General features: G+C 38.0%; 1 protein-coding gene across 3 annotated transcripts in view; it reads left to right on the top strand.

Annotated features, from left to right (window-relative positions):
* Nucleotides 1-192: 192 nt before the first annotated feature.
* The window catches only part of LOC127418376 (cohesin subunit SA-2), a 41,480-nt gene continuing 23,609 nt past the window's right edge, over nucleotides 193-18,063 (top strand). The window contains exons 1-8 of one of the 3 annotated variants that reach the window (XM_051659000.1): nucleotides 193-377; nucleotides 14,957-15,089; nucleotides 15,443-15,521; nucleotides 15,948-16,091; nucleotides 16,286-16,382; nucleotides 16,657-16,733; nucleotides 16,874-17,078; nucleotides 17,188-17,339. In XM_051659000.1, coding sequence (XP_051514960.1) covers nucleotides 15,046-15,089; nucleotides 15,443-15,521; nucleotides 15,948-16,091; nucleotides 16,286-16,382; nucleotides 16,657-16,733; nucleotides 16,874-17,078; nucleotides 17,188-17,339 — 798 coding nt within the window. In that variant the 5' untranslated portion in view covers nucleotides 193-377; nucleotides 14,957-15,045. Of the gene's footprint in view, nucleotides 378-8,627; nucleotides 10,292-14,956; nucleotides 15,090-15,442; nucleotides 15,522-15,947; nucleotides 16,092-16,285; nucleotides 16,383-16,656; nucleotides 16,734-16,873; nucleotides 17,079-17,187; nucleotides 17,340-18,063 lie in introns of those variants that run through there. The other 2 variants (XM_051658998.1, XM_051658999.1) reach the window with 2 other exon arrangements.

Here is an 18,063-nt window from a genome sequence, read left to right as displayed (position 1 = left end):
TTATTATTATTAATTATTATTGTCTTTAAGGCACCGTCATTTCTGTCCGTTTGCCTTCGATTATCTTTGCAGTCCTTAACTGTATTTACTGAGCACTTGCACTTCAGGCATTCCACCACTAGATGTCGGGCTATAGGAAACTGCAATACCGCCACTGACCACCAGATGGCAGCTCCACACCACTAGTTTCTCTCTCAGTAATCGGAACAACAAACCGAACGGAGCAAGCGGGGTAAGAGTGTCCAAAACCGCCTCTGACCGCCACTTTCAAACTACATCCATGAAATAGCGGCGAATGCGCACTTTTAAGCCACTGGAGTCCATCTAGCTCTTCAAGAAGGCTTAATAAATAATCTGGAGCCGACCCCGACGGTTGGGTAAGTGGTAAAATGGCGGAGAGATTTGTAGAAAATAGTGGCTTTAGGGTTATTTGGATGATGTGTTAGCCTAGCTAGCTTGATAAGCGAGGGACCGGATCTGAGAGAAGAGCCGCTGTGCTTCCGTAGCCGTATTTTTTATAATTAAACCCATCTCGCCTTGCTCCTTGAGAATATAAACACGCTTTTTATTATGTGATTGAATGAATACAGTTTGTGCATTGAATTGTGTTTTACTGGTAAATAGTTAGCTAGCGCGCTAACATTACCCAGCACAGTCAGGAACACAAATTGAGAGTCAAGATGGAGGACGAGGACGCGATGTTTCCCCCCCTCTTTCCGAGATGGAAAAGCTGATGTCGCACCTATTATGATAATTTCAAAGCACATTTTCGATATTAAACGCACGAGCCGCCAACTTCTAGGGTTTACATGTAAACATGCGGTAGGCGCGCGGTGCCCGTTCATAATGAGTGGAAAAGAGAGGAGCCAAAATGGAGAATCCCGAAAACAGCTGTGCTGGATTGACTTCAAGATGGAGATTTTTCCTCCTCCTGATCGTGTTTTTGGTCGTTCCGTTAACGTATCGTGCGATTACAGTGTGCATGTGCACTTTAAAGCTCGTCCTTTAATGTTAATAAATGTTCGTTGTGCGCAAAACACGTCAAGTAATTGAAGTAATACTGTGGTAAGTGCGACGAGGAGTTTGCGAGTGTCCGCCTGATCTCAGCATTCGACTTCACGTACTAGCTCCAAACATTAGCAGATCCCATTGTTTCTCGCCTTATATGCTCTGTTTATAAGATAGAAGGGGAAACCGCTGCAGTTCCGATATATATACTAAATCCAACCTTGTTTAGTATATAAACAAAGTAACGAAACGAACAAAATTAGTTTGCGAGAGAGACCATGCCAGGTGTACAAATGGATATTTGACATACGCCTGCGTCCACACATTTTAGGAGAAAATAAACGGAAAAGCATAGTATCAAATGACGGATTTTGGGATAAGCTGTCACTGTGTTAGCTCTGGCTGCTAGTGTCACAATGGCAATGGATGGAAGCCTCATTTGGCGCCACTTTTCCTTCGAACGCATTGTCGATTATGATGCCATCGCGTTTGAATTCCCGCCTTATCACCGATTATTCTGTAACAAACGGGAGCTTTTCATCGTCAATGCACCGCGCATTATAAATGCAGGTTATTGAATATTACATAACTGTTGTCTCACGTTCTCAGCACAAGCTTTGCCCTGTATTTGCCACCGAGAAAAGAAAAGAAAAAAACATCTGCAATATTTTTTAAATGTGTTCAATATATTTTGCTTTCAAAAATATAACCGATCTGGCTGCTTTTTAAGCCTTGACTTTTCATTAACAGTCATATATGTAGCTAAAAGCACACGTTATTTATAGCTTGTCGCAGTTTAATATTAGTTATTTTTTCTTAGCTTTGAGATAAAAATGTACCTTCTTACTGTCCTTCTTACTGCCTATTATTTTATTCGCACACGTCAAAGTATTTAAAGCCCCACCTATTTATGCAAGCTCATATCTCACAGAAATCAAAGTTGTTGTTGATAATGTTAGGCTATGTAATGAGCTTAAAATAGTTGATTGCTTTTGAACGAAGCAGAGAGTGTATTCGCGATTTTGGCATAATGTACATAAGGAGAACATTCGGCCCGTGTCTAAATGCGTCATTTTTACATCGGCGACCGGGTTCCTTCTCCCTCTTGTTCATGTTTACGTCCGCTAATGTTACTGCCTGCCTCCCTCTGATTGGATGCTGTAAAAATGGAGTGCGGAATTGTTGCTTCCTTATTTGGGCAGAGAAGCATACGCGTAGCTCCTGCTCTCGGAGATGTTTCATGGAAACTGTGGAATCTGGATATCCAATCAGCGTGTCGCGGGATAGACGAGAGACTCGGCGAGACACGCCCCCTTGTTTTCATTCTGGACCGCGTGCATATCTGCAGCCATAGGGCCTTCTACAGTCATACAGTTCAGAGTAGTCTTTTTCTGATTTGCATTATCTTATTTTCATAAATACTCGGCGTTAAAAATTATTACACGTTTTCTATCTTGTCTGACAGAAATTAATGAATGTCCCTTTAATGAAAGCAAAGCAGCCTACTTTTATTAAGCACTTTTCTTGTTAGAATAGACACCACCTGCTTTAAAGCAGGGGTCTCTTTTTGTGAGTTGGAGCTACCTGAAGACCTAAAATAATCTGTAAGGCTGCTTGTTTGATAGATCCAAAGAATATTTATTTGCTTTACCTTATACTTTAGGTAATAACACATTTGCTGTTTTCACTCATATGTCCATGGAATAATAATTACAAATCTCAATTTCATTATTGTTAATGAATTGTCTCCCAAGCAGTATACATATTTTATTTCCAGTCTCTCATTGCCTCTGGTTGTCAAATGTTCCAAGGTGTTGGTTTCATATTATATTATTATAGCTTTTGTTTTTATACAGCAGCAACTAAAACTACTGTAAAGTAGTTCATGGTTCAGTCACTGTGCCACACACACACACAACGTTGTTACTCACATGCAATTGAAAGTGGCACTTTCAAACAAGTAACAGCTCGCTGGTTAACCTCATAGCCCGATGTTAATTGATGATATAGCTATGTTAATTTTGAATGTTAATATAGGTCTGTATGAAATTATAAAATAAATACTAATATTTTTAATTTCATACCATATGTTACAGTAGCTCTTAATTTCATGCGTGTGAGCACCATTAAACTTCTGAACACACGACAAACCAGACACATGCATCAATGGCTTTTCTTTTTCATCTGTTCTTCAAAATATAATCAAGTGTGCTTCTTCAAACATGCAGCTACCTAGAACTTGGTAGCACTGGTGTAACTCTTTCTATCAAATGAAAAATGTAAAGACAGAGATTAAAATAAAAGCAATATTATTATTATTATATTACCAAAATAAGTCCAGTTTGCAGTAATATTGTATGTTTTGTCTCGGTGACATGCTCATTCGTCAGTAAGGCATTGATTTTGAGTTGGGATGCAGATGTAAATTCACTGGTATTAACAACAGTAAGGTTATCTAACATCTATAAAAAGTGAAAAGTTAACACAATGAATTTGGGGCTGAATTATTCTGACAGTGCAACTGAGTTTGGACTCCTTTCATCAGGTGTCAAGATTTAGCAGAGATTGACGGGACCCAAACGCAGAGTTAAAAAGGGGATGTATTTATAAAGAACAAAAACTAACATAAACTCCCACAAGGGGGAAAAACAAACAAACTACCCTGTAGGGGAAAAAGGTATCCAGGCCTGGGCAGAGGGTAACGGGGAAACTGGCCGGACCGACAGAATGAGGAAAGGTAATTCACACCGACTGGAACAAGACACAAGACCGACAGGAAAACAAAATGAACTGGCACTGGACAGCACACACCAGGAGACTAAAATAGGGAGAGAAATCAACAGGTTAACAAGACAGGGCAGGTGTGATTAATAATGGGCAAACAAGGTGGCAGGGTATGACGTAAGACAGAGAGAGATACAGAAACAAAACAAAGCCACGTGCTCTCACGAGACGACAAAAACACCCGAATGGCATGAGCGCACATCGGCAAGACAATAAGGCAATATACGCCCATGCCAACTGACAAACAAGACGAGAGAATGCGTAGCAACTCCAGACAAAGCGATGCCACGCATTCTCGCACTAAACGAAACCTGAGCATACATTGCGAGGCAAACGCCACACGATGCATGCAACAGGTGACAAAAACAAGACAGGACACCTGTGCGAGAGTTCTGCCACACACCAACCTGAAATCTCAGACTGTGACCGAACCTCAGCACAACTTGAAGACAGCTCGTGACCCGGGAGCGCGCCGCGAGGTACACCCGTGTTCGTAAGAGACAGACATAAACCATTGGCGTGAGTGCATGCTGCCAAGATGACATAAGCGCGATGCACCCACGTCAATAACGGACAGACATGGAGCATGAGTGTCTGGATCCTGACACAGACCGAAACCGAACGGCAGGGAATACAACCGAAACCATGCGCTCACACAAAAACAGACGATGAAACACAAGACAGACATAGGACGGTGATGCCACGGTCCTGTCAGACAAAAACCCAGACTGAGGCTCTTAAAAGATAAAAGATAGGAAAAAAGAATAGATAAAAGTTCAGTCATCGCTTTGAAATTTAAAGGCAAATTTCTGACAGCATTAGAAGAGCCACAGACCTTACACAGAAGGAAAATTCACAAAAGTCCAGGCTTTAAAGCCCTATTAAAATTTGTATTTGCCTTTATGAAAATTCACCATGGTAACCACAAGTAAAAACAAGTATGTATAAAAACAAACTATGGCTTTTTTGTATTTAAAAACAGTGCCCTAAATGCATGTAAAGCTATAAATTAGGGCTGGGAAATTTTACGTGTGAATTTCTCGATTAATATTGTTTAACACGTTTTTTTGTTTTGTTTTGTTTCATTTAATGCAGTATCCGTTTTTTTTGTTTTGTTTGTTTTGTTTTTCTTCTGAAACTTCATGCGACAGGAGAAAGGTGTCAGTCTACTCAGCCTTACAGATTTGGATTAGGGTGGGGGCTGGGTCAGAGTATGTGCTGTCTGCCAGGAACAAACCCAGGCACTTTTGTACAATGGGTAAAACTTCACCAGCCCTCTACATAGCATGTAAATCAGTCACATATGTGACCAAATTTCACGCTATGCAACATAAATATAAATTTTATTAACCACTGGCAAGTAAAAATCAGAGCTTGAGTTGTGTAGTGGCGAAGAAGAACTTGAGCGCCACGATCCTTTTACTGAACAAGAAGGTGGCGATTAGGAAGCTGGATTCAGCCTCATCTTTACAGCATGTTGTGTCTCATGTAGAGCCCGACCGATACTGATTTAGAGAGATGACCATTTAAATAAAGAATAAATAAAAATATAATAAATAGCTAAATAAGCATCAGTATTGTTTAGTATGTCAATTGCTGACCATTTAAATAAAGAATAAATTCAAATAAAATAAATAGCTAAATAAAAATCATTACTGTATGTTTAGTATCAGTCAATTGCTGGCCATTTAAATAAAGAATAATTAAAAATAAAATAAATAGCTAAATAAATATCAGTAGTACTGTTTAGTATCAGTCAAATGCTGACTATTTAAATACTGCAAGTCAATTATTGGCAGGTTGTAAAACAAGAAGTATTTACACCTGGCGAGACAAGAAAAACACAGCGGCAGCGGTGTTACACCGTATTCTGTTATACAAGTTCAGGGGAAACTTTCAACGGTGGAAAAACAGACTTTTCAAAATTACATTTTATAAATGCAACAACTGGAAATGTTCAGTTGAAGGGGTACCAAACTGAATCCTGAACAAAACATTTTGGTGAATACATGTTTACACATTAGCTTCCTCTCAGCAATGAAAGTAGCTATGTGATTAGCTAGTTAGCTATAAGCTCGTTGTCATGGAGAGTAAAAGATGGACCAGCACTGCGTCTCACTAACTGGGTAACAATGTAGTGTGAAATCAACACTCAACAGACACAATCCACCACTGCACCACTGTCTACTGAGCTGCAAAAAGATGCTCTGATGTTTACCTTTCAATCTGTTACATTACTTGATAAACTATAGCTGGCTAACACAGCAAACGGATGTGATAAATATGAGTGACATGGTTGTCAGGGACAGGGTTAACATTTTATTAGTTATATTGAAAAGGGAAAATGATGGGGTCATTGTTTATTAACTTTCCAGTATGTATTTCAAAACTAGTTAGCAACTTACAGAGAAGACACCATTTAACTCCGCCCTGTCTGCTGAGCCACTGCCAGTTCCGAGTCAGAGCACGCTCTGCTGGACAAACTACGTTATGACACCAATTCTAAAGCATTGTTTTCTGCATTATATGTTCTGAAAAAAGTTTTCATATCTACGCATATCGGTAAACATATACGCCGATACCGATATATCGGTGAAAGTCTAATATCGGCCGACCGATATATCGGCACTAGTCTCATGAGTGCGCGCCCTGAAGGAAATTGACTTTTGGCTGCAGTGGGTTCGATCTGTCGTGATCCTGCTGTCTCCATCACTTTAGTTGAGCCTTGGAATGTCACTAACATTGCATTTAACAACGTCAGCTCTGATTAAACTGTTCCACGGACTGTTCATTCTCAACATTCTTCGTTTTAAAGCAAGCCTGCAGACCGGTTACATGCCTGTTGGACTTGAGTTAGAATGTTAAAGTGTTACAAAACTCGAGAGCTTGTAGATTTGAATTTGAGAACGTGTACAATAAATATTTGTACAAGCAAGTCATTATACAAGTCAAAGTTTCCTTTTTGCTTCGTTCCATGTATTTTGTATCCAAAGACGTGACCCAGACACCCCATTTTCATTTCATGTCTCTTAAAATCCTTTGTTATTTACAGTCAATTGGTGATCAAAAAGTTAAAAAGAAACATTTCTAATCAAACATTTCACGGATGAAGGAAAAACAACTGTGCATCTTCTTTCTCGTTAATGTGCGCTGCACTTATTCAACCGTAAACACTTCTCTTAAAGAGACAGTACCAATTTAGCACTTGTTATCCACCTTTTTCCTGGGGGTCTTACTGGAGAAATGAATGTGGGTGGGACTTCCGCCGAAAGCCGTTCTACAGCATTCCCTAAATCTGGCTGCAGTCATTTTAGACCCTGTTTACAGCTGGTAATAAGACACATTTTGTATGATCCGATTGCAAATGGTCAGCGCTAAAGATAGTTGTAAATGGGGTGTAAAATGTTTTGTGTTTGGATCACAAAAATAACATCAGAGGTAGTCGAAAACCACATCGCATTTGAGGTTTTAAATGCCATCCTGATGCATCCCAGATGGTAGCGAAGCACCACCTCTCACCAATCAATCACCCGCCAAACAAATGTTTAAACTTATGTGCGGATTAAAAGGAAATAACCGTCCAATTGGAAAACTTGAAAAAGCAATTACATAACCAAGTATGAGAACTTCACAGCTTTTCCTTAGTGTGTCTGTCTGATTTGAACGTGCGCACGGTGACGAGTTGACAAGCACACACATCTGAAGCTGAACTAACACAGGTACTCCACTAAAAACAGCCGATAATTTTGCTCAATGTTGCGTTTGTGCGTAGATTTGGACTTTGGTTCTTCAATAGCACACTGAAAACCGGACTTTAAATACTTCAGTGCCGACCTGCTGTTTTCAAACACGACAGCAGAGCCCTTTGTCTGGGCTACCCGGCCATGGAAACGCAGCCGGAAAAGACTAAGACGTTGTGCAGGTCGACCCCCGCTAACCAGCATTCTACTGGCAAACGTTCAGTCTCTGGACAACAAGCTCTGCGAGCTGAGAGCGTGGATCTCTTTCCAACGAGAGATGAGGGACTGCTGCATTATCTGCCTTACAGAAACTTGGATGTCTGCGGAGTATCATGGGATGTCGGAAAAAGGTGGATGCGTATCAATGTAAACTCAATGTAAATCGCACAAGTGCATATAAAAACATTCAACAAAATGTAGTAATGTAGTAAGTGTAATACGTGTAGAAACATGAATATTTAAAGGTAAAATCATACATTGTGAAATATTTTAACTTCAGAAAACACTAAATATGAAAGAATTTCACAAATACAAATCTTTAACAAATCTATGCAAGGGTTTGGTTAAAAAAAGTTTTTGTTGTTGTTGCATAGTATTTTTGATATAGTTGCACTTAAATTATTACTTTTAAAATATAATTATTTCTATTTTCATTAGGTTCCAACTTTTTTCCCAACCTTTCAGTTTGTATGAAATTTAAAATAGTGACAACCACTTATATAATTAAAAATGCAAATTCATGACATCACATAAATTGATAGAATGTAAAATTTGTACACAAGCTAAAATGTGATTAAAAGGATCAGAAGCGAAATATGAAAATAAAATGTACAGTCTTGCATACTATATTGCTTGAAATCACATAGGCCTATATGAAAACATATACATATATATATATATATATACACACACACACACACACACACACAGCTCTGGAAAAAATGTCAGAGACAAAATTATCAGTTTCTCTGGATTTACTCTTTATAGGTGTGTTTGAGTAAAATTAACATTTTTGTTTTATTCTATAAGTTACTGACAACATTGCTCCCAAATTCCAAATAAAAATATTGTCATTTAGAGGATATATTTGCAGAAAATGGCAACTGGTCAAAATAACAAAAAATATGCTGTGTTTTCAGACCTCGAATAATGCAAAGAAAACAAGTTCATTATTCATTTTTAAATGACACAATACTAATGTTTTAATGTAGGATGAGTTCAGAAATAAATATTTGGTTGGAATAACCCTGATTTTCAATCACAGCTTTCATGCGTCTTGGCATGCTCTCCATCAGTCTTTCACATTGCTGTTGGGTGACTTTATGCCACTCCTGGTGCAAAAATTTAAGCAGCTCAGCTTTGTTTAATGGCTTGTGGCCATCCACCTCCTAAATAAATTTGACCGCTCAAACTCTGGAAAAAAATTTAATACATAACATTTCAAAATTACAACATACACAAACACCAGTAATCTAAAACACAAAATGCAAACACTCCAAATACTGTGTCCTACATTTCATTTGTCAGACTCAAAGGACAGTGTAAACAGATGAGATTTCAGACATGACTTAAAGTGGCCCTATTATGCTTTTTGGGATTTTACATTTTCTTTAGTGTGTAATATAGCTATTTATGTAAAAGATCTGCAAAGATACAAAGCACAAAGTCCACATCAAAGGGAGTTACTCTCTCCCACAGAAAACACTGCTCCTGAACTGCCTGAAGCTTCTGGTTTGCAGTCTAGCCATTACTTCCGTGACTTAGCTATGTTACTGTCTAACACATTTGCATAATGCCCGCCTAAGGGCTACTTTAAGCTGAAACTCGGTTATGGTAAGGGGTGTTACATTTCCGATACACAATCTAAGAAGTTGACCAGTCACAACAGACTGGGCCAGCTGACCAATCAGCGCAGATTAGGCTTTTTGGAAAGGGGGGCTTTAAAGAGACGGGAGCTAAAACAGAGCATTTCAGACAGAGGGTGAAAAGAGGTGCTGCAGCAATGTACAGTAAGAGAAAATGTGTTTTTTAACATTAAAGCATGTAAACCTATTCTAGTAGACCCCCAAAATAAAATTATGAACCTGTAAATGAGCATAATATGGGCTCTTTAAAAGTGTCGCAGTCTGTTTATCTGGGAAAGTGAAGCTTCAGGCAACACGTAATAAAAGCACGATTCATAATAAAATCTAGATGCTTGAAATGGAAGAAATTGAAAAAATATATTACAACTGTACAGTAAAATGTAATATTCTTTGTAGTAATAATAATTATAACAATTAATCTATTTATCACAAGCAGTACAGCTGTTGAATAAAAGTTTGGCAAAAAAATGCAATGACATGGTAAAAAGTTCTATTTCCACTTATTAAAAGTTTTAAGAATTAATTGAATAGACACGATTTTAATGATTAAATTAATTTGTAAACATATATACATTTTAACGAGGTACTCGCTTGACTCAACTGCACATACTGCACAGAAACTGATTTTATGAAGCAGCGCATGCTTATTCATTGTGTGCGACGCATGTCCCGGGCATAATAAACACAGGAGAAGATTTGCTGTACGGAGAATGAAGACTTCATCCGCAAGCGGGCAAATGAGATGGGAAAAATACCGGCTTATTTCTTCGCATCGCGCGGAAATGCTCACTGACTTTCATCTGAAGCCGTTTAAAAGCAAAACTGCCTGAGAGAGACCCAGCGTGTGCCCTCTAGAGACTGACAAGGATGTAGCCATTCAGCAAGCTGCAGCAGGTATACTTGAAGTGACTGAAAGGGTTAGTCCACCTAAAAATGAAAAGTTTCTCATGATTTACTTATCTTTAAGCCATCCCAGATGTGTAGGACTTTCCTTCTTCAGCAGAACCGAAGTGAAGGTTTTTATAAGTAGATTTCAGCTCAGTTTGTCCATACAATGCATGTAAATGGTTACTATCAGGCTGCTGGCTGTTTGACTGTCCAAAAGACATATTTAGGCATAAAAGTAATCCACACGACTCCAGTTGATCAAATAATGTCTGTCTTCTGTAGCAAACCGATAGGTTGATATAAGAAACAGATCGATAATTGAAACATTTTAACTTTAATCTGTTGCTTCCGCCCAAGCACTGTATTTCTGTTTGAAATGAACTAACTCTTGTGTGATGTTTGTTCCTCTGTTGTGTACAAAGCGCGTGCTTCCGACTTCTCACATGGACGCACCATTGCGTTTTCATCACTGATGCGTCGACTGCTGGCAGGAAGCTACTTTTTATTTTAAGTTAATCAAGTTTTAATAATCGATTTATTTTTTTACACAAACCTATCAATTTGCTTAAGAAGACATTAACTGATTGACTGGAGTTGTGTGGATTACTTTTATGCTGCCTAAATATGTCTGCAGCAGCCTGATGGCAGCCATTAACATGCTTGTATGGACAAAAATCTTAATTTCGTTTCTGCTGAAGAAGGAAATTCATACACATCTGGGATTAGGGCTGGGTATTGATACAGATTTCCAGATTCAATTCGATTCCGATTCACCAGCTCTCGGTTCGATTTCGATTCAATATCGATTCATATGTAATAATTTCAGTAATAATTTCCTTTTTGCTTACAGTATAAAATAAATGATCTCCCAGCTAATGCTGTTAATTATACAAGGAAACCTTTAACTATGTAAATTAGGAAAATATACATTTTAAGAATTATATTTTAATACTTTTCATTTTGGTCACATTTTGGCTTTTTAAAAATGAACAAAAATGTATTCAATCAATAAATAAGATATTATATTTAATATATTACATAAATAAGTATTTACATTGATTTGTTGAACACGTGCAAAAACCGGTACTGTCTCTTTAACAAAAAAACAGCATTTCCATAAACAGCGCCTTTAAATGAGTGCATGTTAACATTTTTTTGTTGTAGTTTTTGATCAACAACTGACTGTAAAGAACAGAAAGGCGATTAAAAGAGACATTATTCAATATCAAATGGATTGCGTGGATCTTGGCTTGGACACACTTTACACCGGCCAACTTTTACTCTCAACACACTGTGAAAGGATCTCGCTGCTGAACATTTCATGATTAAACTACACAATTTCTGTTGAGTGAAATCTAAACATTACCAGCCAGCTGACAAATATATTCACTTTAGTCGCATAGTGTGAAATTTGGTTGCAAATGCTAGTGATTTCCTCATTGTGGTAGAGGGTTGTGCATTAAGTGAAAGATTGATCTTGGGATTTAAGAATCGATATCGAGATTGTTCAAATGAAGATCGCGATTAATCAGAAAAACAATATTTTTACCCACCCCTATCTGGAATGGTTTAAAGGGAAGTAAATCATGAGAGGATTTTCATTTATGGATGAACTAACCCTTTAACAGCAGTCAGAGAAAATAATAGTTTTGAGATTTTAAACTTCAGCAAATTAGACTTTCAGCATTCAGTGTTTTATATCTGTATGTACAGTGCATTCAGAAAGTATTCAGACCTGTTAAATTTTTTCACATTTTGTTATGTTGCAGCCTTATGCTAAAATGCCATAATTTAATCACAATTGATCACATAAATATTTGTGATTTAATTAATTAAAATGTTTTAACCGATTAACAGCCCTACTATAAATATTTAGAAAGTGCCGTAGTGGTAACAAAAATGTATGATATTCCCTCATTCCCCTAACGGAGAATATTATAAATTTAATAAAGCTATAGTAGTAATATAATATTTATTATGAATATATTTTTTGCCTAAAGTATTAGTTAAAGCAGTTAGTGCTGCGTTAGTAAATACATGATCATTTTGTTAGGGGGGTGATGTGTGAAAAGTGTTCCAATTTATATGCATAACTTTGTTTTCTCCTGTTTATCTGGTTAATGCTGTTTAGAATGTCAGGCCATTTATTGTGCTTTTAAACTGATTTACTCACCGAGGGTTTTAATGAAAGTTTGTACCACAGGATTCTGTGCCAATTTTCAAATGGATTCTGTGACTCCCGTTCTCACTGATTCTCGCAGTGCTGTAATGATTTGACCCAGGAAAAACCCTGCTGGCTGAATTTTTTATTTTTAATTCATCAGTGTTTCTCTGTGGCTAAAACCCTTCACCTGGTGAATATATAGGCTAAAAAAGCTTGATTTGGTGAATATTTAAGTGTAGAGCATTGTAATGGAGCAAAGACTCTGTCACCATCACTTTTTATAATTTTTTTTATAATAAAGACATGACAAGTGATCATTGATGATCTACTATTGATTGTTTACTGCTCATACAGTATTTATTAGCCCATATGACAATGTTTACTTTATAGTGATTTTATGCTAATACATTGAAGATGATTGTATAAGTTTTTTTCCCCCACATTTTTTTGTACTGATTTTGGGTTAAAATCTGCAGAATTCTGTGTTTGAGCTTAGAATACTATGCTCTTACTGGTAGCTTAAAGCATGATCATCATCAAATTTGACAAAATATGTAAGAAGTAAACTCTCATGTGGTGGGGGTTGTATAGAAGTTTGTGATTGAGTTCTGTGGGCGCAGATTCCATGTGGGCCTTAAGATTTATTGTGCTGTGTTTCTATCATCTGCAGTGGCAACTTGAAGGAGTGGTTGTCACTTCAAGCATGTGTCACTGTAGAGGTGTGGTCCACACATGGACCGATAATTTCACATTGTTGCATGAACACCTGCTGTGCACATTCTTTCATGTCTCTCCTGCAGTTTAGGGAGACAAAAAGCTGTTAGAGAAGCTTGTGTATAGAATGCAAAATTATACTATGACTGTCATTGCATTCTTAAGCAAATTATAGTGTTGTGATAAATGTAGTTAAAGGGATATTTCACCTAAAAATAAAAATTCTCTCATCATTTGCCCACCCTCATGCCATCCCAGATTCATATGACTTTCTTTCTTCAGCAGAACACAAAGATTTTTTGAAGAATATCCCAGCTCTGTAGGTCCATACAATGCAAGTGAATGTTGCCCAGGCCTTTGAAGCTCAAAATCATATAGCCTATAGGCAGCATAAAAAGTAGTCCATACAACTCCAGTGGGTTAATCAGTGTCTTCTGAAGTGATCCAATTGGTTTTGGGTGAGAACAGACCAAAATAAAACTCCTTTTTCACAATAAATTTTGACAGCAGTCTTCTTGGAAATCGTGATATCTCGATTACACTTCCTATAGCGCCATTTAGGGCTCTGCCCATGCGTCAAGCTCTAGGAAGTGTAATCGAGCTTGAAATACTGACCGTGCCTAGAGACTTCAATGGAAAGATGTACAGTGAAAAAGGAGTTTCATTTTTGTCTTCTCACCAAAACCAACTGGATCACTTCAGAAGACATTGATTAAAACCACTGGAGTCATGTGGATGACTTTTATGCTGACTTTATCTCCTTTTTGGAGCTTAAAAGGCCTGGCCACCATTTTTATGCAGTATATGGACCTACGGAGCAGAGATATTTAAAAAAAAAAGAAATCTTTTGTGTTCAGCAGAAGAAAGTCTCGGATGGCATGAGGGTGAGTAAATGATGAGTGAATTTCCATTTTTGGGCGAACTATCCCTTTAATGTGATCCAGTGGTTGCACACATGCTCAAGAGTTTTGGTGCTCCCATGGGGATGCAGATTTGAGGAAAGTCTGTCATTTCATGATTCCATTTCCACTTTCCCCCACTTTCCTTCCTATCTCAACTCAAATGAATTAAAAATGTGTTTTAATGAGCCTTTTGCTGTTTCAATTTGAAATGCAGATACTAGATCGAAATTGTTTTGTTTTTCCATTGGACATGCATGGGTTCTGGTGTATAGCTTAGCTCAAGCTTATGTGCATCGTTGTTAGTTCTGAAGACTTTGGGGTTGTTTTTTTGGAATTTTGAATTTGGGAAATTTAAATGGGAAAATATGTATTTGTTTTGACTTATTTTTGAAGAAGTACTATTAGCTCCTAGAATTATTTGCTTAATCAGGCTGTGGTCATTTTCAATGAAAGAGGTGCAGCGGCTTGCAGCTTTCACTCGGGTTCACAGACAGAAGTCTGAAGAATCTTTTTCTCAGAGCAGTCGTCAGCTCAGGAATACTGATACAGAGCCATAGTTCCCCCTAGTGGCTTGGCCAGCCACTGTATGACTGCATTGTACCAATCTTTCCTGTTAAATGATCCTACTTGCCTATAATATAGTGAAAATAGTGTAATGGCTGTTTTTGAGCAATTTTAATATTATGAGCTCTTCAGGTACTTCAGAACAAAATAGGAATCAAACGAGCTACTGAATGAAATTGTGATAATTATACATTTTCTGTTTAATATAATTTGGAGTACACCTCGATAAATTTGAGCTAACTCTGACTCTGTTTTTAATGTTTGATCACATGAGGGCAAAAGTCTCATCTATGTTTTCCCCCATTTTGTTTTCTCATTGTGTTTTAGGTGTATGAGACAGAAATACCCACTCTTGTTTAATGTATATGAAGACAAAGACATTGATCAGTTGAAGTGGACCAGAAGATGTTAAAGAAATGATAGCTGCACGGGAATTACAAGCAGAGTTTCATTACCCTCAGTGAGTGCAATGCGCACAAACACAAACGTGTGAATAATGAATATGGCTTATGATACATTTGCACAACCCACACTCAAAAAAAAAATGTAATCCTATTTTTAAGATGTACACAATACACATTTCTATTTCATAACAAAATTCCTTCAAATTGAATTGTGTAATGTTTAACAAAATGAATTTAATCAACTTGATATTCAGGTTTTAGTGCATATTGTTAGAGATTAATAAAATACATTTGATGGAATTTTGGTGTGAAACTCAAATGCATAAATCATAAAATAGTTTTTCTGAGTGCAAGTTCTTTCCCTTTAGAAATGCAAACTGTGTTGACATTGATCTGTTTGTGTTAACAGGGACACTGACACCCACTTCTCATCAGACACTGATTTTGATGATCTTGATGGAAGGAATGTCTTCTCTGGGAAAGGGAAGGTACGAGTGGACTCTTGACATTATCAATCATCATTGTTTTTCACAACATTTCACAAGGTTCTTTTAAATTGCCTTTGGTACTTGCATTGCTAAATTACTTAGTAACATGTTTAAAAACTACAAAGACTGCAAAACAGAATCTAGGAGAGCGTTTCTGTATTCTGTGTATACTGCCTTGAGTATGTTGTTTCAGTAGTATGTGTCCCAGCAACAGCTTTTTAGCATTTTTTGTGGATAATTTCTCCATCCAAACACATTTGCATTAGAAAAGAGCAAAACCTTTTTGGATATAGATGAGGCAACAGTTGCTAATGGTGAATTTATTATTAACGTTTTAAGACAGGGCTTAGTGAAGTGTCAATTCCTGCATGCAAATGGTGTGATCCAGCTCATTACTGTTGAACTTGTAATGTCCCTCTGCTACAGGCGAAAAAAGGCAAGAAAGGCCCTGGAGAGAAGGGGAAAGGAGTGGGTAAAGGAGCTGGACGCATGAACGGTCACCACCAGGAGAACGGCATGGAAAATGTTATGCTTTTTGAAGTGGTCAGGCTGGGGAAGAGTGCCATGCAGGTCAGTGAGCATATTACCGGCTCTCACGGTGCCCTCTGTCTTGCTCTGGCATTCATATCTTGAATTCCCTCATGTGGGTTTTGTGACTTCTGGAGGGATTTGAGTTCTGGCAGAATATGTAGACAGATGAACCGCTGTGAAGCCGAGCAGATTTTGACCTTTGTGAGATTTTATTTTCTGCTCTCCTTTTGCAGTCGGTCGTTGATGACTGGATCGAGTCATATAAACATGACAGAGACGTTGCACTCCTCGACTTGATCAATTTCTTCATCCAGTGTTCTGGATGCAAAGGTTTGAATGTCATTTCTCATGTCATCTTGTTCCGAATTTATAGACAGTCTGGATCAGACTGAAGGGATTTATTTTGCTAGGATGACTGGCAGTCATTATTCAAGAATATTTAAACCCAGAATGCAGTGATTGACCAATCAGAATAAAGGTTTCCAGAGTGCCATGTATTGAATAAAAATTATGAAAGTAAAAATTTCAATATTAAGTCCTGTGCTAAATGTAACTTTTTGTTCTTATAAGACATTTTGAGACTTTTTCTTGGATGTTTTTGCAGGTGTTGTTACTAGTGAGATGTTCCGGAACATGCAAAACTCTGAAATAATCAGGAAGATGACAGAAGAGTTTGATGAGGTAAACTTCATTCTCGAAACCTGACATAACTCTCTAGTATAGTGCTTCTTCAGTTACCACGTGTTGTGTTTTATGAATCCTTTTTTCCACAATCTGTACACAAAAACTCACCTGCAATTGTGGTGTTGATGTTATTGCAGGACAGCGGTGATTACCCACTCACCATGGCCGGGCCACAGTGGAAGAAGTTCAAGTCCAGTTTCTGCGAGTTTATCGGTGTGTTGGTGCGGCAGTGTCAGTACAGCATTATCTATGATGAGTACATGATGGACACAGTCATCTCACTGCTCACCGGCCTCTCTGATTCTCAAGTCCGAGCCTTCAGACACACCAGCACACTGGCAGGTCAGGACCATTATCCTCTTGTATGAGTTCTACTAATCTATTATCCGTGGTACAAATAGATGCCAATATATTAATATCTCCATGCTTGGATTTTTTTCTTTTCCCATAGCCATGAAGCTTATGACAGCCCTCGTGAATGTAGCATTGAACCTCAGCATCAACATGGACAACACCCAAAGGCAGTATGAAGCAGAGAGGAACAAGATGATCGGCAAGCGGGCCAATGACAGACTAGAGCTTCTGCTTCAGAAACGCAAAGAGGTGAGTGTCCTCCAAAACCTCAAGGCTCCAGACTATAAAATACTAGGGCGCCACTCACTCCTAAAATAAAACATTTAGGAGCCAAAAGACTTTTGCTACCAAATGAAAGAATCACTTGAAATCGATAGTTGTTCAGAAGTTATCCCTGCTCACGTTCTCTCACAATCTGTTGCAGTGATCTTTTGCAACATGTTGCCCACCTAACAGTTTTACTCCAGAACAAAGCTCTCCCATACAGTTAATCACAGTAAAGCCCTGTTGACACCGTGGGCAGCATTGCCGCTTGGTGTCAGTAGACTTTACGATCTGTGTTGCTGGTTGGCGTTCCCACTGCTGCCGCCATTCTAACTTTATTGGTGGACTGCACAACTGGCCATAGTAGCATTTGAAATTCTGATTAGAGATGATATTGCCAATAAAACTAAGATATCATTCTAATTTGACAAGGAATCAGTTCTTTTGCCTTTAAAAATGCACAGTCTGCTGGGGAGAGCATTTTATATAACCTGCAGCAGTGCTTAATGCATCATATCATTAAACAAGACGAACGTTTTATCAATATATGAATCAAACTCACTCAATGCATCACGTATCATTTTATTAGCCCATATTCATGTATGCGGTTATAGAAAAATTATATAGAACAGTGAAATCGCTCACAGAAACTTTTAACTTCTCCTTGCCTGCACTCGAATCGACTCCAGTATCTCACACTCACCCTACC

The sequence above is a fragment of the Myxocyprinus asiaticus genome, chromosome 27 (assembly GCF_019703515.2).
Source record: "Myxocyprinus asiaticus isolate MX2 ecotype Aquarium Trade chromosome 27, UBuf_Myxa_2, whole genome shotgun sequence".
NCBI lineage: Eukaryota > Metazoa > Chordata > Actinopteri > Cypriniformes > Catostomidae > Myxocyprinus > Myxocyprinus asiaticus.
The sequence above is the reverse complement of the archived record's forward strand: the minus strand, read 5'-3'. Positions and strand labels throughout refer to the sequence as shown.